Source organism: Corvus moneduloides, chromosome 7, assembly GCF_009650955.1.
Source record: "Corvus moneduloides isolate bCorMon1 chromosome 7, bCorMon1.pri, whole genome shotgun sequence".
In the NCBI taxonomy this organism is placed as follows: Eukaryota; Metazoa; Chordata; class Aves; order Passeriformes; family Corvidae; genus Corvus; species Corvus moneduloides.
The window spans coordinates 25,037,984-25,060,485 of record NC_045482.1 but is presented as its reverse complement, the minus strand read 5'-3'; the positions used below and the strand labels follow the sequence as shown (position 1 = coordinate 25,060,485).

Genomic DNA, 22,502 nt, shown 5'->3' with positions numbered 1-22,502 from the left:
AGTGCTGTTCCACTAAGAGGAATAGGAACCAATTAGAAGAGACACAGAGGTGAGTACAGATCACCCTTGCCATCCCCCAGGGTAATGTAGGGTACATGGGCTAAATTAATGGACCTGAGAGTGCCTCTGATGTCACACATTGGCCTGTGCATTGTGATTCCTTCTACTGCCTCACTGGAGTGAGATGTGGGCATCTTTCCCCTCCAACGTGCAGGAAGGCATCCCAAGGATGTGAGGCAGAAGGTGTTCATGGTGCAATTTGGCCAGCCTTTTGTTGGGATAATGTCATCCTGGGATACAGCATGGTGCAGCCTGTCCTGTGCTGCTTTGTCCTCCACAGCCATGACAAAAAAAAATCTTTCACTGCAAACCCAGGATTTCTGTGAGATTTCCAGAAGCCTTTCAGCTTGGGTGCTGCAGCCTCTCTCTGCTCCTTGACAGTGTCCCCACAGGTCTCACCCCACTGTCTCCCCTGCAAAGGCGTTCACCTCTCCCACAGAGGCACTATTGAAAATTAACGAAGGTGGCGGGAGCCAAGAGGACAAGGGTGTGTTATTTCTGGTCTATTACTAGCTAGGATCTCGAGGAAGGTAAAACTTGATCCTTGCTTCTCTGAATATACAAGGGTCTTTGACCAGAGCTGAAGACCGTTATGGCTGCAATATCCAGATGAGTGAATTCTGATGGAGGCTGAGGGGCAGGTAAGGGTTTTCCTGCACCTATGGGATCTGCCAACGCTGAGCTCACAAGTATGACAGCAGTAAAAGGAGCTGAGAGTGGCTAAGCCTGCAGCAAAGATCTGGAGAAGAGCCTTGGAGAACAGAGAAAAGTCCTTGATGTGGCTGTGGCTGAGCAGAATGAATTGTCCCACCTGGCACAGTGCGGATATTGTGGACCCCGCTCTGCCATGGGGCAGACGGACTCAGGCTGTGGATGTCATTGGTGGGTCTTGGTGCAGGAAGAAAAGCACTGCTTCAGGAAGTAACTTTCAGGAAGAATTAAGTTTAGCAACTTAGCCCATGGGCCTGTTTGCAGTATTCTTCATTACAGCCTGTTGTATCTGGGCTGAAAGATGGCTCTGCTGGTAGGTAGCCATCATCAATCAGTCTCTAAGAGGTGATCCCAGAGCTTGATTAATGTGGCTTCATATTAATCTCTTCTTACCTCTGCTTCTGGCTTCCCACTGAGCTGGGGACACACCAAAAGCAGCCTCATTCACTATTCATGGGGGTTAGCCTCCTGTGGTCTCATCTTTGTCCATGGAGTTGAATTCTCTTGCTACAGCCACAACAGCCTGCCATGGACCACAGCTTCCCACCTCCAGGAGTAATGTGTCTGTGAAGATGCAGGCTGTAGTAGGAGGAGCGATGGGACAGAAGGCTGTGGGAAAAACAGCCTGGCACAGAGCTGAGGACTTTTTTCATCCTTTACTAGATAGCACAATTTGTGCAGCTGGCATGGGAGATCCTACCAGATGCCTACAAGGGAATTTCCTGCCATAGTGTAGAGGTTGTGACAGGCAGGTGAGGGTTCGTGCCTCTGCCCACATATGGAAACTTAACCCAGAGACACCAGGCACTTGATTTCGGCAAGGCATTTAGTGACAGGGAAGCACCATTCTGATTGTAATGCATCACACTTGAAAGCATAAGATGCAGTTCACAAGGCAAAAGAATTTCTTTTTTCCCTCAAAAAAATGTTAATTATGTTGCCCTCATTAAATGCTAAACACACTGATCCACTGGAGCAGACAGCACCATATGGTTATTCACGACAAAATACATCTCTGGAGCCCTGTTGCAACAGTGGGACCCTACTGGAGATGGATGTGGAGGAGTGTGGAGCTGAACGCACACGTGTGAAAGCCCAGGTGCTGCTCTGATTGTGCTGGAAGCCAAGTTCCTTCCCTGCAAAGAGGGAGAGGGTTCAGAGCCACAGGGTCCAAAGCTGTGTCTCTTTGCTCAGCAGCGACACGCTGGCTCTGCGGAGAGCAGCCGGAGCTGCGCTGGGGCCCTGTGGGCACACGGAGCCCCTGCAGCCCTGCCTGCTGCTGGGAGCACGCAATGCACACACACTGGCTGCCCCTCTGCTCTCTTATGGAACAATCAATGCAACAGTAGATAAAAATAGGTCCCATCTTTCAGGGGCAGAGGGGTGGCTTGTCTCAATTTTGCCGAGCATCCGCTGTTCCTGGATAGCAGCCAAAGAGTCGGTGGTCAGATCAGCTTTGCAGCGCTGCTCCTTCTGCTGCTGGCCCAGCTACAGGGCCCACAGTGATTGCTCCTCAGGAGGGACCCTGCCCAGCTGGATCGAGAGTCCCGTAACATGCCCTGTGGGGACCGTTCCTGTCTATACAGCCTCTGGACAGCTGATAGATCAGTTATTTGCTCAGTGGTTTTTCAAGCGTGCACATTGTGGCTGAATGTCTGCAAACTGGGGTTTCATGGTGAAGAAAAAGTGACTTTGCTGCCTAGCTTTATCCCATTTGCCTGCTCTGAAGATAGGACCTGGATCTAGCCACTCCAATTAGCTCCTGATGGGTCCAGTTTACACGCAAATTGGGTAAGAAGTGCATGGAGAGCATGGCAAGCAGTGCATCAAGCTGAAAGGCACAGAAGACTTCTGTATATTCTCACAGATCTCTTCCAGGTATGTCAAAGCCACACACATTTGCTGTGTGGGCTGCTGTCAAGTCTCTCCTCCAAAGACGTTTGCTGAACTTCTCTGCCTTGTGCTCTGCCTTTACGGTGCCATCAAGCCAACATGCAGGTTTGGTGCTTCCTCAAAACTGATTCCCTAATGCGGTAGTGATTCTTCCTGCTTTGTACTTTGGGGGACTGTGTAGACCTGAATGAAAACATCTGCTTTCCTTTTGAGGATTGGATCAATACAGATGAAGACCAAGACCCCGAAGACACCTCATTTCTCAGTTTCTCTTTATTTCACTGTGACTTTTGACTCCTAAATCCTTTAAATGCCGAGGGCCCAAGTGACCTGGCTAGATAACACCCCAAGGCTACTTCAGCCTGGCATTTCCTCTAGGAAGCAAAGCTCATTTCAAACAAAACCCCATTAGTCTTGGCAGGAAGCTTGAATTGTCACTGTTTCAAGGAAGCTCCATTAATTACTATTCCCACTGCACTATGAAAGATCAAATGCTGTGGATCAGTTTTAATTGGCTATTGATTTCTTATGTTATTACCTATGGTTGTGCTGAGATGCTGTCAGACGTGCTGGATGCTTCTGATTATTCTTTCTGGCAGCTAGGATTAAAAACAGCAGGCAGACATTTCCTGATCTGTAATGGATTGCCATGGTGTGCCAACAAGAACTGTCGGCTGAATGAATGGTCCTGCTCTGCCTGCCTTGTGCTGCTGAGCTGCAGTGCAGTCATGAAGGCAAATACCATCAGGGACCAGCCAGGGAAAGAGCAGGAAAAGCTTCAAAGAGCACGAGGATTTAGTGCTTGCAGAAGTGCACTGCTGTCAGCACCGAGGCAGGGTGAGCCAGGGAGCAGGGACCTGACCACGGACAAAGCAGGAGAGCCCATCAGTCAGTGATCCAAGGAGAGGCAGATCAGATTACTTTTGCATTGCTGGGGATAACCCCCCAGCATGCCAGCCTCACAGCCTGCCTGTGTGATCCCAAGCAGGCCAGCACACACAAACCCTATGGGCACAGCCCTGCGCACACAGCCTGCTAACGGCCCTCCTGGGACACGTTTCTCCCTCGGAGCCCATCTGGGGATGCCTGAGCCTACTCTGTGACATGCTCTCATTAACTGGCAGAGTTCCTCCTTGTTTAACAGGAGATGCTTTCCTGTCCTCCTGACCCCAAACGACACCTTATTCTACAAATGTCGACTTCCCCTAATTGCACCTTGACAGAGAGAGAGGCAAATCCCTCCTTTCCCCTCCAAGGACCGTCATTTAATTAACAGGCAGGTATCTCTCAGGATTTACAGCCCAGCTCTAAGCTGCTACTCTCTCCATGCAGTAACTGAGTCCTCATTCCATTTATCTGTGCATTTCAGTAACTGCATTTCTGCTAATCTCTCGCTATGCCAGCTTCGTGGATTTACCTCTCATGGACCATGGAGAGAGCAGTTAATCAAATGAACAGTCCCCATCTCACTTCTCATTCCCTTCATGGTTCCTGATCTCAGATGTCTGTGTTGTAGATGACTTCATAGCAGAGCAATACCTATGCTGGCACCATCACCAGTTTCTAGTTTAATCCAACTCTCATATCTGTCCTACAGACATGACGAGAGATAGCACAGATGAAAGAGAGATCAGAATCAAAGACATCGAGGCTGGCTGGATATCAAGAAGCATTTAATCTGTTCCTCCTTCTCAAACTGGGATCATCTCTCTGCAACCTGTTCTTGACATATGTTTTCTAACAGGTTCTTAAAAAAAATCCAGTACTGGAGGTTCCCACAAATCTCAAGCAATCTTTTCCAGTGCTTCCTGCCCTCCTATTAGATGTCTGAGAGCAAGGGGGAGAACAATGTTGAAAGGCCATCTTACACATCTTGCCCAGATGGACGTAGCTTCTGGTGCTTGGGGCCATACCATCTGTCCCGCTGGTCATGAGGAGCAGACTGGTTTTACTTTGGTTGTGGTTTTTGTTTTCATCATGGGTGAAGAGGTAGCAAATGGTGTCTGTCCCTTCCAACTGTTTTTGTGGAGCATGCTAGGATCTAGAAAAGTCCAAAGAAAACTAGTATACTGAAGGTTAGTGACTGAGGGTGAAATCTAGACCCCTGGATTTTGTTGCATGGATCGATAGTCTCTGAGTTAACAGACATATTTGGAGAGTTCAGCTTGGAGATGATCTGACCATTTCAGAACAAATGAGGACAACAACAACCAAATGATCTGTGCTAGGGAAAAATATGTGTGAGGAAGCAATCATGTCCCCACCTTTGACTCCGCACTGGTAAGATCAATGCTGCCATGGGATTGCCCATGTAAATTGCCACGGATATCTCTATCTTGGCAAATTGCTACCTAAATCCCTTACTGACTTGGTAGAGAGGACATCACACAAAACAGCTGGGCAATTGCTGACTAGGTGTGTATTTCCTGTCTGATGTCAGTCACACCTCTGCAGAGTTGGTGACTCTCCAGCTTTGAGACTCCCCAGTGCCAGAGGAAGGGTCCTGCTGAGCACCTCCAGTGACAGGGTGTATAAACCAGCCTCCTGAACAAGAGTCACTGGCTACCCAATGGATGTGAGACATCCAAGTACAACTGAAGTGCAAACTGGCAGGAACTACAAAGAAGCCCTCTTTCAGCATATCTGCTCTTTAGTAAGTATCTTGTCTTTCAAACCTCTACTCCTCTGCTAGTGAAAGAAAAGCTTGGGGGTCAAACTGGAGGAAGAAACAATTGAAATTCATACAGTTACTGTAGGACCTATGGTATAACATTCTGCTAGCTAAGGCCGCCCATCCTGTTACCAAAAAATGTATGGACAGTGTCTTACATTAAAAAAACCAAGTGTGGTAGAACTGAGTGCACCTAATGTCCTGCTCTTTCCCCAAAACTGAGCATTTATTAGTTCCTAAATCTTTCCTACCCACCCACAGGCTAGGTAACAAAAGAGGAAAAGGTCTCTACCACAGAGGAGGAGACACTGAATTGCACAGACAGCACTCCAGTATTTCAAGATCTATTGCCACTATCCATGAGAGGTTTTATCCTGAACTTGCAGGAGTGGAACTAAAACCCACGGAGGAATAACAAGAGGCTTTGGGCCATGTTGGCAATCAGGAGCAGAACTTTCAATCTCCAGAGCTGCCTTTCACCATCTGTGATCAAAAGACCCCGCATGAGGCAGCAAGGTTTGGAAGAAGATTAAGAGAGGGAGAAAAGCTGTTCCACAGTGAGGAACTCACTGCAAGCCTTCTAGGGAGACACTGCTGCATCCCTCACAGTTGCACAGTTAAAATGAATGAGGAATTCACCTCAGTTGTGGTGTTCATAGAATGGGTTGGGTTGGAAGGGACCTTAAAGATCATCTCATTCCAACCTGCCTGCCTGCCTCGGGCAGGGACACCTCCCACTACTCCAGGTTGCTCAGAGCCCCATCCAGTGCGGCCTCAAACACTTCTAGCGATGGGGCACCCACAACTCCTCTGGGCAACCTGCTCCAGTGCCTCACCACACTCACAGCAAAGAATTTCTTGTTAATATCTAACCCTACTCTCTTTCAAATTAAAGCCATGACCTGTGTCCCATCACTACATGCCCTTGCCCTAAGTTCCTCCCCAGCTCTCTTGTAGGCCCCTTTACTCACTGGAAAGCTGTATCCCCAGACCCTTCTCCTCTCCAGGCTGAAAAACCCCAACAACCTCAGCCTGTCTTCATAGGAAAGAAATCCCTTTGATCACTCCTTTCCCCTGGCCCAACCTGGCCTTGCCTCTCAGTGGAACAGACCAGCCTTTCGGCTACTGCTTATGCAGCCCCCTAAAATCTGCAGGGCTGAGGGGAAGTCCCTCAGAAAAGAGAGCTGACCCCATCAACAGCCAGGGAGTTGGTCACTGAGTTCGAACTGGGCAGAGGAGGAGGACAAGGTGGGGAGGAAAGTGAACTCACACTGTCAGCGTGTCAGTACTGCTCAGAGCTCATTTCCTCTCCACTCACTGCTGGGCCGGGAGCAGCAGCAGCAGCAACAGCAGCTGGGATTGCAAAGAGCAAGAATTGCACTATACAAGCAAGTTTTACACTGCAGGGTGGCAGGGGCAGACGGCTGGCAGCATGTGCATATGAGCCTTTCTACAGGAATGGAGACAGAGCTCATGTGCTCGAGAATATCCCCTCTCCTGGACGAGCATGGGTGGGCTGCCTGGCAGCGCAGGCAGACGTGCTGCACACAGCCCAAGTGGAGCCAGCTCTGGGTAGTTGCTGAGTGCTGGGCAAGAGAACCCACGTACAGACATGTTAACTCACTGCATCTGTAATGCTTCCCACTGGCTTTTGAGTTTGTGGGAAAGCCAGCATGTCTGGCACCCCAGCTGTGCGGGAAGGAACATGAGACAAGGGGATGCCCCAAGTCACGACTCTTGAAACGTTCCTGGGAATGGGATGTCTGCATGTTCTTTGGCTGGAAAAAAAAATCAAAGCTCCCAGCTGAGGGCATTACACTTAATGGTGACATCAGTGGAAATGCAAATAAACTTCTTTTTCCATCAGAGAAGGTGGAAAAGAGAAATAGAGGCAAGGTCCTTAGACAAATTAACAAAAAATTTTGAAAAATGAACCTCAAATCTGAATCTGTCTGCCCAGTTCCCCTTCAGTTCAAGGCTGGCATGGTTTGTTCTCTGCTGTGTGGGAGGATTTAGTTCCTATTGACAGATGAGCTAATCAGTTCCCCTCAGCCCTTGAAGCTTTATCAAAGCCAGTTAATCATGTTACTGATGTCTGCCCAGGCCAGAGCTCTCCACTTCTGTCCCCTGCCAACAAGGTGACACATGTGCACACCACACATGCATAGGGATAATTTTTTTCCACTTTCAATTCCACCAGCAAGAGGACATCGCCTATTGTGCCAACACGTGGGTGCTTCTCACCTCTCTTTCACTCCCTTTGCCACCCTTTGATCCTGCGGAGATGTGGCAGCTCCACCAGCATCTCATGAAGGAGCAGGATGATCTCTACAGGCCAAGCTCACATCTCATTGCTAGCACAGTGATGGCAACAGTGGGAGGAATTGTCCTTAGTCTTGGCAGGCCCAAGTTCTGTGCTGGAAGGCTGCTGAGGCCAAGAGCCATATGAACCTGGATACCAGGGTGTGCAGTCCAGAATTCTGTCCCTGCCACTGGGTCTGTTTTACTTCTGTACCCAAATTTCACCAGTTGCTGCTCTGTCTTGCTTCTCCTGAGGGTGAAATGGGGGCTGTTCTTCTTCCCTCTGGAATGGCTCTATCCACACATACACATACCCACATCGTCAAGAGGACTGCCTTTTCCCACTGAGTTTTGGGGGGCTTCTTCTAACTTCATACCAGTGATGGGAGGACCCAGCTTTCTGTTCCCTCTTTGCTTCCTGTCAGGGTCACTTGAACCAACAAGTTACCTCATGGCCTGTGCTCAGGTGCACACTGCTCAGGGGCACGTTTGGAGGTGGCTGGTGTTCACCAGTGTTTCAGGAGCTGCTGCAGGTATTGGCAGCTATGTCCCTCCATCCTGCAGGCCTGCACTGGTCCCACAGCGTGAGCTCCCAGGGACACTCTGCTGGGGTCAGGCAGCTGCTGTGCTCTCTGGGCTTGTGCAGTGTGAGTGAGGCAGCTGCATCCTCAGACCTGCTCTGTACCAGCAACCTGACAAGGACCCCAGGCTGGCCCGTGACCTGGTTGGGACTTGAGCTCCAAGCTGGGCCAAAATAGGGGAAGCCACTCCTGCCTGGCAGAGAGACTGGGCTGGAGAGCCAAGGAGCTGTGTGTGGAGAGACCCTGCCATGCCCACTGTGGGGCAGTCCCTAAATTAGCGACTCCAGGAGGAAAGGAGTTTCTCTAAAGCTTTACATTCCCCAGCCTCCCCACCCACTAAATACTCCCACCCACTTCTTGCTCTGAGGAGACATCTGTTTCTCTCTGGCATTTCTGCAGGTCCCTCTGCCAGCCCAGCCGAAGAAACACTCTGGGGCTGCCCAGATGAGCTGAGATAACAGTGAAAAATGGGCCACAAAAGCAAAGAGGAGGAAAAGCTGTGGACACTCAATCCAAGCCAAACTGTATGGGCTGGCTCTCGATGCCACCTCCCACTCCTCTCCAGAGGTGAGTGAGCCGGCGGCCGTGGCCGCGCTGTGAGATGCGATCACCCACCTATACAGACAATGTCCATGAAGCCGTACATTCCATAGCAGATCTGGAAGAGCAGGTCCTGGCGCTGCCACTTGGCTGAAGGACTGAAGGTCGACCAGATGAGCCACGAGATACTGGCGATGAGGAAGAGGGAACCCAGGATGGCCGCTGCTATCTGAACCTTCTCAATGACTGTCAGAGAGATGGCCTGCCACTGCATGGGGAGGGGACAAGAGGGAAGGAGGAAGGACAAAAGAGTAGAGATTAGTTACTTGGAGCACATCGCTGTTTTACACCATTGTGGTGGCTTTGGATATCTCAAAGAGCACCTATGGGCATAGGACCTTTTACCCTGTCCACATCTGGGATGGAGCATGGCAGTTGTTCAATAGTGCATGGCCTTGGGTTTCTTGACAGCACTGCTGAAGAGGCAATGGAAAGAAATCCTGCATCTCACCAGGAAAGCACAACGACCTGAAGTGAGGCTGGATGAATGAGGGCAAGACACCAAAAATAACATCCCCATGACAGTAGATCTGTGATGGCCATCACAAACCAGAAAGTGCAGTTGCTCCCTCAAATAGAGGCCAGGCAGAATCCTCAACCAGGGTATCCTAGTACCATAAGTATCTCAAAGAGCCAAGCTTTCTTTTGAAGGCCTCACATGAGCTGGCTCTGAGCCACTTTGTGAGATCTGACATGATCACAGCCCTAGGTGGGATCTCACAGTGGCAATGCACATCCCACAGAACTCACTACAAACAACACAAGTTGCTGTGGTCAGGACACCCTGCATTTAGATGATGACATATTCAGGCTGTGTTCCAAGGTAAACGTCAATGCTTCTTCCTCAGAAAAATTAAAAAATAGAAATAACTCCCCCAAATCCATTCACTTTGTCAAATAGCTTTCTATAAGCTATGTTATAAATATTCTAAGCCCGGACTCCTCTCTGTCATCCAGAATAAAACCTCCCCACTCAGATTTACACTGCTGAGAAAACTGCCCTATAAAACCAAGAGCAGAAATTGGTGTCTTTAACAAGACTTGGGGATGTGGTCCATAGCATCTCCTGCAAATCAAAAAATCAAGCGCATAAACAGGCTGAGGAGAGAGAGTCTCTCCTGGCATTGAAGTATATAGGGCACCTCTAGCTGTGAGATACATGCCCTTGAAATCACAGTGGGACTGGCAGGAGGATAAACAAAGATGGACTTCAGCCTCCTGCAGATACAGAGGATTCAGAAGAATTGAAAATCTTCAGCCTAGATTCAGTCCAAATTCAGTGTTCCCATGAGTGACATTCTTGTGAGACCTCAGCGCCCTGCATGTTTGTCAGACACATCCTAGGAAGGCAGGATCACCCAGCAAGCCTTGTCCCATCCTTCTGCAGTGCAAGAAGGGAGTTCAAGTACTGGGTACCTCTTTAATGCCCAAGCCAGCCAGGAGTTAGCAATGTTTTTTGCAAGGACTTTCAAACCCTGACTGAAGGGCGAGAAGGAAAGAGGTGACTTGTGCTGGTACAGGCATTCATGACACTGATACCAGTCCAGTGACCAAACCCCTGAACCAAATGCACTCCCCTGAAAAAGGCTGCATTTGGAGAGGAGCAGACAACAGCTTCAGCTTGAGGCTGAGTTCTGCAGGTTGCAACTGGAAGGAGATTGCTCTGCCTCTGCCAGCCTTGCTCCTTGGCTTAAATCCTGCAAGGGCAGACAGCCCTCAAATTGTCTATCATGGATGTGCAGCATGAGTGAGGTGGGTGGTACCAGCTTATTTGGTAGTTGGCCACAGAAATGGCCACAGAGCTGCTAAGCAGAGAGAGAGCTTGCTCCCCCACTGAAGCAGGACTGGGCTCAGCTAAACCCAGTCTCCTCCCTGGGTGCAGCTACTCCAGTCCCCTTCCTGCCACCTGCCCCAGCAGCTGGCCCAGCCAAAGGCAAACACTGAGCACTGGGGACACTCAGTAATCTTTTCAACAGCCCATTCCCACTCTGCCACAGTCTGACCTGCTCCACGCCTCCACCAAATAAAACCACACATCTGGCCCTTTGTGCCACTGAGAAGGTTACACAGTGAACAGCTTGGAGGTCCCAATGCTGCAGGGGTGCTGGAGTCCACAGGAGAGGCACAATGGTGCAACTCCTCTCCCGACATAAAGCAGAGCAAAGGCCACCTAGCACCCATCACCCCCAAATCTGGCTTAGGAAGGTGGGATCACCAGCTCTGCCATCCTCCCATCAACTCTTCAGCTTTGTTCTCAACAGCACCATAAGCCAATGCAGGATGAATCTGCAAGCAGTGCCATTAGCCCAGAGCTCCAGGACTAAATTCATGTGGTGTGGAGGGAGCTTGGCTATTTGTGTGGGGCTGCACTTTTGTCCCTGCAGCTTTCCCCAGACCTCATCTCACCTTCCACTGCATGTGGGTGACTCTGAGGGAATGGGAGTGCCGGGAGCTCGGTGCACAGCCTGGTGCTGCGTGCGAAGGCTTTACTGCAGGCCTCTCACACTGACCCGTGTGCGCCTGTGCCAGCCAAATCATTCTGCATCATTTCTCTCTCTTGAGGAGGTAATGGACTGGCTCCTCACCATCTGTCTGGCACACTGCAAGGCCTCTGGTAGCAACAGGTCCTTCCAAGGTAGCAATTAGAGACAGGAAGAGAAAAAGGAGCTGTTTTCTACAACCAGAAGCCATGTACAACCAACACTACTGCTTTGCAGAGAAAGGGAGGCTTAGGTGTAACACTAAATACACTGTCAAAGGGGATGGGGCTCAGAGAACAGAGGAGTTATACCTGAGAGCAAACATGCAAACCTCAAACCCCGCTCCCCTTGGCTGGGAACAGAGCAGCTGAAACACTGGCAGGGACAGTGCCTGACACTTCTCAGCTGGCAGCCGCTGCCGGGAGGTTCACTGTGGTGATAATGAAGAGCCTGGAGCCTGTCAGCTGTGCCAGGGGGTAGGAGGCTCTCCCCCTGCATCTGGCACTAAGTGACAATGACACACGCAGCAGCAGTCCTGACTCTGTTCAGAAGGTGGCACTGGGGTGTGATTACCCTCTGGCAAGGAGGTAAATGGGTCAAAGCTGAACATTGGGGAAAACAGCCAGCTTGCAGAAGAATTTAATATTTTCCAGGAAAAAAAAAGTAAGAAATAAATGTTGTATTTTCTCTCTGGCAACCCTGAGAACTGCAATTTAGCATCCTACATCAAGCTTGAGCCACTAATTACTAGTTATTATTTTTCATCTTTTAATTTCATTTTGCTACACATCTTAGCGTATGAGGTTTGCACAGAGAAGAGAAAAGTGGGGAGACAGAAGATAGAGCCTGTTACCCCCGTGAGTGCTCAGACAGAAGGGTTCAAGAGCTGTTCAGAGCTGGAATGTGCTGATGAATTTCAGCTGCAGGAGCTGGGCTTGATGTGTCCCTGCACTGGTAGCCTTAGGATCTCACCTCAATCACAGCACAGTGTCGTTCAGATTTCATAACAGCCCTTAGAAAATCACCCCTTTTCCTAACCCCTCTCCACCTTCATTATGGCCAGCAGACCAGGGATTTGGCAGGTGACCCTGTCTGTCATCCTTGGGTCACCACTAGAGCTGTAAAGAGAGGTCTCAGCAACTCTGCAGTCCCTTTACTGGCACACTTGAAACTCTCGAAGCTCTTTGTCTGAATGCCTGGCAGCAGACACAGCCCCCTCCCTCCAAATCTCCAGTTCAAATGTTCAAGCTCTAGCAAGATCATAACGTCAAGCAATCCCACCTTGTGGGGAGAGACCTAAAGCTGAGCCCTTCTCCCCACAGCTGATAATGACTCAAGCTCCTGGTAGCCACTTGAGCTGCACTGAAGTGCACCTTTAACAACTCAGCTCACCCAGGTTGTCAGTCAGGGATGTGACCTTTAGGCAGGTAGAAAGCTCTACAGATGCTCTGCCAGTGCTGAACAGAGCAGAACTAAGGACTTGGTGGTACCCAGCTTTAAAAGCTCCCGCAGGGTAACAGGAGCAGCTTTGTGAGCTCCAGACTCACAACGGCTTCAGGGCATGCCCAAGCAGCTCTTTGTGATGTTCTGCCACCCGTGCTGGAAAAGGGCTCCAATCCTCCAAACCATTCTGGAGAAGCTGTCTGGAGCTGTCTGTCTGTCCTCTGCTACCACCCACTTTGGCAAGTGCTTTGGCACACAACCCAGGTCTGCAGGTGCAAAACACCACTCTCAGACTGATTTCTCCAAGTTTCCCCATTTTGCTCAAATTGCAAAGCTCTGCAACCCAGATGCCTCAGAAAGGGCTTCTTAGGAGCCCAGGTCTGACATTTGTGATGATTTTAATCAGGGTCCAAGCTGGGACCAGCGCCTTCAAGTCATGTCACTCATTCTCTTGCACTGTTTCATAACCTGCAAGTCGTACTTGAAACAAACCTGTTTCCCTGTTTGCTTCAGTGTTTCTGCTTGGAGGCATTTGAGTGAAAACCTGCTAATGTAACACAGATGAATAATGGCATTACTATAGTATTTAAGGCCTGATCTGTATTTCTCTTTCTTTGGCACCTGCAGTCTATAAAGGTTCCCAAGCAGCAGCATGAGCATATCCAAGGCAGATATTGCTTGTGGAAGATGTTTATGTCTTACTGCAGCAGCTTGCAAAGAAGTCTGTTTGCTGGAAAAGCCTTCCTACTCTCCCCTGAGAGCTCCTCCATGCCTGCCTCAGGCAGTTCAGTTTATTTTTATTGCTGTATCTGACACGTCCCCTTAATACGCATCATTAACATCCTGAGGTGTGCTAGTCAGCAATTTAATTCTCAGACCCAGGGTCACAAGCAAGAGGAGGCTTTTCCTAGAAGGTTGGAGAGGATCATTTCCAGCACTGCTTAGGTGTGGCTTTCCCCTTGCTGCTGTCCCGAGACCCTGGCCATCCTCCTCAGTTATCTTCTGGACGATGGCTTTTTTTTTTAATAAATTCGCCAAGCAAAATTAAGCCACTGCTGTGGCATAGCTTCCCTGCTGTACATTTACAGATGCTGTGGCTTATTCAGATACTAGAAAAGCAGCAAGGAGGAGGGAGGGCCCATTAGGGCCATGCAACAGAAACGTGCAGTGATGAAAACCCCCCTCCTCCATGTGCCAGAGCATCTGGTGAGATTCAGGCTACAGCACTGGTATCCTGGAAAATTCCCGTTATAACGCACAGGCCCTGAAGTCCCTCTTGCAGTGACTGCACCCATTGCTTGCAGGCTGCAGCTGAAGTTCAGCAGGGACCAGCAAAGCTCATACTCAACACAACTAATCCAGCAGGCTGGGACAGCCAGGAGACATCAGTAAACTTGCCTGAAGCTTTATAGCTCAGGATCTCAAGCTGAAGTTCAAACACCCTGTGAGCTCAGCCATTCTTGCTGATGTGATTGTCCTGATGAAGAGGCCATATAAGAGCACTCATCAGCTCCTAACAGAGCATCACCATGAACAAAACAGAGCCAGAGGAGAACAGAGACCAGATCCCAACCCCAGCACTGGATAACTGGGGATCTTTGGAGCTGAAACAGCCCACAGTGCAGGAAGAGTCAGAGAGAACAACTGTAAATCAGAGTTGAACTCCTCAAGACTGCAGACAGTTGTTCGGAAGGTTGTTTCAAACAGATTTTCTATTTGCTAAAATCAGAGCATGAGAGTGGATGTGGCTCAGGAGTGACTACAAAGGAGCTGTAGAAATTACATACACTGCAGAGTCCCATCAAGGCAGATACCTACTCCACTATGTATCACCACCAGAGTGCAGGCAGTACTATCATGTGCTTCTAAACCCCTGTGCCTTCAGGGTCTTATTAAAATGGGTTTTACACAAATATTACAATGGAGGGAGGCATTTAAAGTCTCCAAGCCCATGACTCCCATCTTGGTGACTGGCAAACTGGAGAGCAGGAGAATGGGTTGGTGGATGGATGGATGGATGGATGGATGAACAGAAAGACAAAAGCTCTGGATTTCCTGGTTGCTCACAGCTGATGGAATATTTTTGCTCATTTGCTGCCTGGCTGCTGCTTGGCAGGACACCTGCTGTGTTGTCCAACAACTTTAATCCCCCAGTCTCAGCAGGTTAGCAGTGTTGCTGCTTTAAGACCTTTGCTCTTAAATGCCTGCAATCCAGGGAGCAGGGAGTGGGGAGGGTTAATTTACAGAGATTAATTCTGCCAAAATAGCAGACTAAAGGTCTCTCTCTGGTATGAACCATCATAATAGCCAGGAGGCTGGAAGGAGCCTGTGTTAATTATGCATGAACCCGGCTGTAACTTCTCTGCCCACACCATGAGTCTCCAGACACATCTGGCCCATGCTGTGCTTCTAAGCACTCCAAAAAAATGTGCAGCAGATGTCAAAACAGGCAGAGAAACATGCAGGCCCCATGTGGGTGTTGGATGTGCTGCTCTGCTCGGACCAACTGGACATGCTTCAGGGAGCCCAGGGTCTGCCAGCTGCCTGGATTTGGCTTCCCAGAAGCCTATCAGATGAGAGGACACAGGGGAGAGGTAGGCCATGTTGCTGGTTAGAATCTAGCCAGGCTCAGAGAATCACCCAAACAGGTTTCATTTGACAGGGACATGAGGTTTGTGTGGTCCTTGCCTGTATTATGGTTGGTCTGGAAAAAACAGATGATGTTGACTTCCTACAGCATTTGCCCTCCAAAAACTGTGCTTGAGAAATCCAGAGACTTCTTGTAAGAATAAAGCTGGGCCCAAGTTCCACATGTGGGGTGAAGACCAAGCAGAAATGACGCTCTTCCCACCTGCACATGCTGTGACTTTTTATGGGATACAGTGTTGGGGCATCGTAACTCCTGTGTCCTCTCTGCCTCCTTTTCCCAGCACCTCACCAGATGGTGAGAGCCACTGAGGCATGAGGCATTTGTAGTGATGGGTTATGGGGAGCTCAAGCCCTTAGTCCTGGTGGGAAGACCTGGCCAGGTGCATCAGCCAGTTCCCACAGGATTTTGCAAATTAATGCCAGTGTAGCATCTGCTTCCAAGCAGTGCCTTTGTGCTGGCACCAGACAGGGCACCCAGGCATGCAGCTGTAACTCTACACACTGCATTTATTCCGGACCAAGTGGCTTTTCACTCCAGTTGCTTCTTCCCATCCTCCAAATCTCCCAGTGCTTCTGTGAGAAGTGCTGTGAAGTCTAAGCCAGCAACGTGAAGGCTCCAAGCCCCAGATCTGCACAGTCCTCTGGGACCCTTCCTCCTGGAGCTGAGCTCTCTAACTCAGCTGTTTCTGCCACTCAGTTTTTGTGTTCATGACAAAGGCCAGCAGATCAGGCCACTTTCTGACAGGGAGCCCAGAGAGAGGGAAGCTTTGCACAAGCTCTGAAATGTGTGTGGGTGAGGTGGGAGCTTGTCCATGAACAGCTCCAACAAATTTTAGCTGAGTGAGGAACAGGAAGAAAGCCATTGACCCATTGCCCTGAGCCACCTGAAAGTGCAGAGCATTTGGAAGTCATTCATTAAAGGCAGCTCTGGAGACACAAGTGCTCACAAATTTGTACTCATAAACCTTCAGTGCTGCCTTGCATTGCACCCCCAACCTGAGACACAGGAAGCATTAGGGCGCTCATGGAGCAGCTTTCCAGAAATAAACAAAAGCTGCTTTGTCCACATCTCCCCTCCTGTGTTTCAATCTGCTCTGAGTTACTAGAGCCAAGAAATTAAAACATTCTGGGTCTGAGGCTTGGGATGGAACTACTGATCTCTCCAGCCCATGGCTCATGAAAAATTGAATCAGAAGCTGTAGGGACTCTCAGAGAGCAGTCATGTTTTTCCCTCCCCTCAGCAAAGTTTCCCCATGATGTCCCCCTAATTTCACTACTTCATTTAAGTCTGGAGTCCTAATGGGTTGTCCCTTTTCTCTCAATGTGGTTAGTGACCTCAGGCCTAGAAAAAACCACACAGAGACCGCAGTTTGAAAGAGAGAGCAGGAGTTTGCACTCCCCCACACCCCTGTACAACTGGGTACCATCACCAGCACTGTCCCTGCCTCCTGGTAGAGAGTGACCCGCAGAGGGCCAGGTGCTGGACAGACTGACATGACCGTGGGCTCTAAACCACTGTAATGCCTCTCCCGTCCAGATGATGCTGATTAAGCAGTAGTGCCTGGATGTAATGTGCTTTCTTATGGCCAAGGCACTAATGGTGCTCAGCAAAGGCATGCAGCAATTAATGCATCTTCAGGCATTGCCCCCGCAATAAATCAATAGCTATTAAGGATAATTTATCCCATTTTTAATAGTCACACAGGTTTCTCCATTATGAATCCTGATTTTAAATCACCAGTCTGTACTGGGAGTTATTCAACTACAATGCTTTTGAACTCAGATAAGAAAGAAGGTGTGTCCTTGGATGACTTTCACAGCCACTTACATCAAGATGTGCTTTACCTGTCCACCAAGAATCAGGCTTGGAGAGACCAGAGTATCAGAGTCAACACCTCTTGTGCCATGCCATGATTACGGAAGAGCAGTAAAGTAAGAAAGGTGGCGAGATCAGAGAGGAGAGCTCTAAAAAGCTTCCATCTGCCTCCTCCATCCCTCATGCCAACACGGGAGTCTCAGCAGGAGGAGATAAGGATTAATGGTGCAACTATAAACACACGGAGTCTCAACATACTGCTCAGTCACAGACTGCATGCTCTGTTGCAGCAAATCCCACAGTGGCTCTGTCCCTGCCTGCCCCTGGAGACAGAGGCATACCTGTGGTCTCCAGTGGATGAACACATTTGAATGGCTGTGAGGTGTTATAGCACTGTTGTGGAATTTTCAACAGGAGGCAATATAGGCAGTGAATACAGAAATTTCCAAGGACAGAAAGAGCAGACTCCCAAGGGATGCGCCCAGAACCACTGAGTAGAACATGGGGCCTCTTTGGACTTGCCCCCTGCAACCCTTTCTAAGTGTCTGAGACATGATTCCCTGTGCACAGGGAGGGAAAACCACATAGGTAAAATCCACTTGCTCCCAGAAACAAAAATTGAAACAAGAATAAATAGACTTTGAAATGTCTCTAGTACCTTTACCTGCAGAGGGTTCTTTGTGCTTATGGCAATGACGTGATACTTGTAGTAACACAGCTCACAGCTCCAGCAGCCTCTCTCGCTAATCCATTTGATCAGACATGGCTGGTGTGTGCACTTCACAGATCCATCACATCGACACGGGCTCAGCAACTCCCCCTGAAAGAGACAGACAGCATCAGTAAGGCTTCCCTCCTCCCACAGGCACGGCACAGCACGGCACACGTGGCGCAGCATGGCACAAGATCCCTCACCCACCCGTGTGAACTTTCTTCCTTTTTACCTGGTCTGGCTCAGGCAATCATGCTGCCTCCATCCCTTTTCCCTCTAATAATGCTTGGCAGATGTGAGCTGAGACTGGTAGGGATGTAGTGGTCTCAGACACTGGGGTCTTACATGCCTTGTCGCCACTGAAGGAAAAGCTAGATGAGCACAGCTCTTACCAGACTCCAGAGAACCCACACTGACCCCAACCAGTGGACACGCCACTGGTTCACTGCTCAGGTTTCTATCTCTCTGCTACCAATTTTAGAAAGTGAAGTTGGTGGTGGGGATAGTTGTGAGACCACCTGCTGCAGACTGATGTCCTGCTCAGACCAGGGCATCTTCCTCAAGCCCAGTCAGGAAAAAGGTCCTCAAATTTCTTCCCACTTTCCCCACGGTCCACTTTCCCCAGACAGCCACACTGGTGAATAGCTACAGGGCTGGCTATCTGCACCCTACAAGCAAGCAAGATGGAGAACAAATCGTGTCCTGGCTTGTGACACAGATGGTTATGAGTGGTGGCTGAAACACTGAACCTCCTGGCTTGCTCCCTTGTTTCTGGTGTAGCTTTTAACAGGGTATCCAGGAAAACCCCGTATTATTCTGATCCATCTGCTATCATCCTGTTCACCATGGGACTAAATTCCTCTCTGCACACAAGCTCAGAAGCTCTTTACAGTTGTTTGCCATTGTCTATTTAGGTTAGAAGACAGCCATTACGTTTTAGTCCTCACTGTTTAGTGTTTAAAAGCCACAGTATAGACTCTAATAGTATATTTAGCTGTGCTCCAAGATTAAAAAGCTTTTAAAGGAAGAATAAGAATATATATGGGACAGAGGAGGCTGGATCATACTTTCAGCATTGGGGAGAAGATATTTGCTCTTATAGCCCCAGATCAGCTTCATCACTACCATGACAGAGCACCAGGATAACAGACACTGGCATTGGACACTGCTGGATATGGTAAAAGACATCCATGCCTTGGGTTATGAACCAGTTCCTGCTCTCGCTAACCCTGGGGGAAACTGTCTCAGCTTCTAGGTCACTACATCAGGTCTCAGGACCTGAGGAACTGAGGACCACACTGGGCAAGAGTGGTACTTCTTTTTACGAAACCTAATGCGAACATGTTAATCGTTTCATTTGTTTCAGCTAGGTGACCTAAAAATGTCATCTTTCATGAAATTTTAGCAAAACTGTAAATAACTGTTTATGTTACAAACCCAGCCTTGGCTCTACTTGTTACTTGTTTTCATTACATATTGGAGGGGATACAAAGGGAGAGGGGGAGAAAGGAGGGTTGTAGGCTCCGTGAACCTTTTCCACCTGGAAAGGGGTGACATGACAAACCAGAAGAAGGGAAGCAGGGAAGGATTAGATGGGAGAAAGGTGCATGTGGGAATGAGCACTGACATTTGGCATTCAAACTCTCCATGTGAGCTCTAGCTTGAGGGGCTCTGGTTTGGCTGTGTATTTTTGTGCCCTTTGCTGAGACTGGGGTGGGGCATCACCAGTGTGATAAGGAGCCCAGAAGAGCAGGTACTGCCAGACAGGATGCAAAAGGGGAGGGATCAGAGCTTGGCACAGCTCCTCTGCTTCCCTGCTCACCAAACCTCTGCCACACCAAGAGCCAGCCTGGTACAATGACCGCTGCTCTGTGCCTCTGCTCTGCCCTTCTCATCTCAGTCCCTGGTGCCTTATTTTTCAACAGCTTCACTCCTCAGCACACAAGTGTGGCCCCAGCACCAAGGAGGTTATGCAGAAACCTCCCAGCTCTGCAGCATCCCTGCCTTTCCACCTCACTGCACACCAGGGTCTCTTGGAGGGCTCAAAATGGTGAGTGCAGGACCTGGGCTTTGTCTAATGAGCAGCTGGAGGCATTGATGATGAGGGATCAGGAATGGAGCAGAATGGAGCAGGAACTCAGAGCAACAACCTCCAGGCAGAGGCAGAGGGAAAACGCTGTAGCTACAGCCTGGACTCATGTTGGCTTCTGGGGCTCTGTAATAAATGAATCTGAGCTTCTCTCTTCAGAGCCAGGAGATGTTCATAGATGTCCTACAGCACCATGGGGACCCAGTCTCCCTCCCTAACCCAGATGCTCAGACAGTCCTGCCAGCTCCTACAACCTCAGGATTCAACTGTGGAGATGAATCCCCCAGTAACTTGATTTTAGCAAATCTAGCAAAAACTCAATTTATCACATTTTCTCCAGCCGTCTGAAATATTACATCCTTGTATGTGGCACACAGCTATTTTTGCATACTGTGAAGCCCAATTCCGTCCACAGCAGGCATTTGTAAAACACTGCCACATGCACACACGCGCACATGCACTCCTGTACCAGCAGAAAAACAAACACCAGGGGCATATTAAAGGAATAAATCCTTTGTACAGCAAAGGAGAAGGAGTCTCATTGCCGGCTGTACAGAGAGATCAGGACAGACCATCAGCTGTGATACACAGGAAGGTTTTACTGCAGAGTCCTCTGCCACTAAAAGCTACAGGAACACAAAAGCAAACCTGAAGTGAGACACAGATCACAACAATTAAGAGATGGAAATTAAATCCCCATGCCCATTTCTGCAGGTTTGTAGAAGACGGCTCTGCACAACATATTCTCCAGTGCTCAAACAGCAGCATTCCCACCAATTCCCTTTGGGGACTGCTCTCCAAAAACCCTTTGAAGGAGCTATTTCCCTACTTCACAACACTTATTTTTGCAACTTCCCTTTGTAGAGTTATCATCACTGGGATGAGCCTAAGCAGCATTTTTCCTTTGTCAGCAACTAGTGAAGAAATGCTCCCCAACTGCAAGCTTCCTCCTCAGCTTGCTCAGTACCATCTTGTTCTTCTGAAATACTCAAGTGTGCTTTGGATTCAGGGCACCTGCCTTTTATTTTTTTTGCTATTATTCAAAACTAAATTAGAAAAAAACAGAGTTAACAAAAAGGGAAGGGTGCTCTAACTCAGCCACTACCATTTCAACATAAGCATGTAAAACTCTTCCCTACTTCCGGAAAGAGTAATATATTAAGAAATTATATTTAATATTCTTCCCTGTTTCTGGCTGTGATGGGAGCTTGTCTCGAGGAGCAGCAAGGGCAAGGCCAGGTTGAACTGGCTTTACCCTGAGGAGGGCAATACTGCTGGAGATGCACCGGTAATGCAGCTCTGCTCCAGCTCTGTCCTCTCCATCTGGATTCCCAATCTGTACCCGTTGCAATACATCCAAGTGGTTAATGATTATCTGGCCCCTGCTATTTAAAGCCTACTGGGAGGAGTGCTGAGAAAGGATGGAAAAAAAAATATTGCTGGTACGTGCTTGTGGTGCCTGGTATATCCAGGGAGAAAATAACCACGTCAGGAGCAGCGTCACCCCTGTTGAGTGCTGGTGGCAGTGTTTCACCTGGCTTTTATCTGTCATTTATCAGTGCTGGGAGCCCATCCACACATTGCTACCACAGCTGCAGCTGCTCACCCACCAGCACGAAGACATGGGGTGTGTTTCCCAGGCCTGTTCTTTTAACTGCAAATCAAGTACAGCAAATTTCCGCCCAGTCTACTTTAAACAGGGCAGGGCTGGGGATGAGGGTGTCATTGGGACTGGATGTGGTTGGTCTTCTGGGTTGGCCCAGCTGTGCTGACCTACATCTGGTGCCTGGGCTGCTCCTGAGCACCAGTTCAGCTGGAAAGAGCCATGTTACCAGCATCCTGCTACCACAACCATTAAAGCAAACATTTTAAATGCCAGTGCAAGCTGTACGGAAAACCAAGATAGCTGATGGTGATCTTAAGACCTGCAGTTTTTCTTCACCTGTGCATTTTCCCTGCTCAGGTATGCAAAGTAGCACGAGCATCAGTCACAGGAGCAGTGCCCTGGGCCAGAGCAGGTCAATGAGAGGATGCTGAAAGAGTTGTCCCATCACAAGGGCTGCCATCTGTGTGTGTGTGTGTGTACATGCAGCTGCTGCTGCTCACAGATCTGCATGCACACATCTGACTGCTAGCATTTATCTGAGTTTGTCTTGTTTGCAAAAGGAAGCCAGGGTCATTTAATTTCATATCTTCAGCTGTGTCTCCTAAATATACTTAAATCTTCACACTGAGTTTAAATGCAATGGGAAGTTTTATTATGGCAAATAAATGCCAAATGATTTCTATATTAGGAACATAATTACGGACAAATTAAGTCCAATGGCAAAGAGAAGCCCATTGTTACAGAGCTGGTAAACTCCAATAAATATGTACTAATGACCACTCTCTTCACACACTGACAAGAGCTGCCCTTCAATCCTTTTGAACTAAACACGTTATTACCAGCATCTCAAATGCTTCCTCATGCATGTGCCAGCCACTGTGCCAGCCAGC

General features: G+C 48.9%; 1 protein-coding gene across 2 annotated transcripts in view; it reads right to left on the bottom strand.

The window, feature by feature from the left end:
- Positions 1-22,502, bottom strand: part of MARCHF4 (membrane associated ring-CH-type finger 4) — a 105,701-nt gene that overhangs the window by 18,126 nt on the left and 65,073 nt on the right. The window contains exons 2-3 of one of the 2 annotated variants that reach the window (XM_032114758.1): positions 17,864-18,025; positions 8,833-9,025 (exon numbers count right to left, since the gene is read on the bottom strand). In XM_032114758.1, coding sequence (XP_031970649.1) covers positions 8,833-9,025; positions 17,864-18,025 — 355 coding nt within the window. The remainder of the gene's footprint in view (positions 1-8,832; positions 9,026-17,863; positions 18,026-22,502) is intronic. The other variant, XM_032114759.1, reaches the window with a different exon arrangement.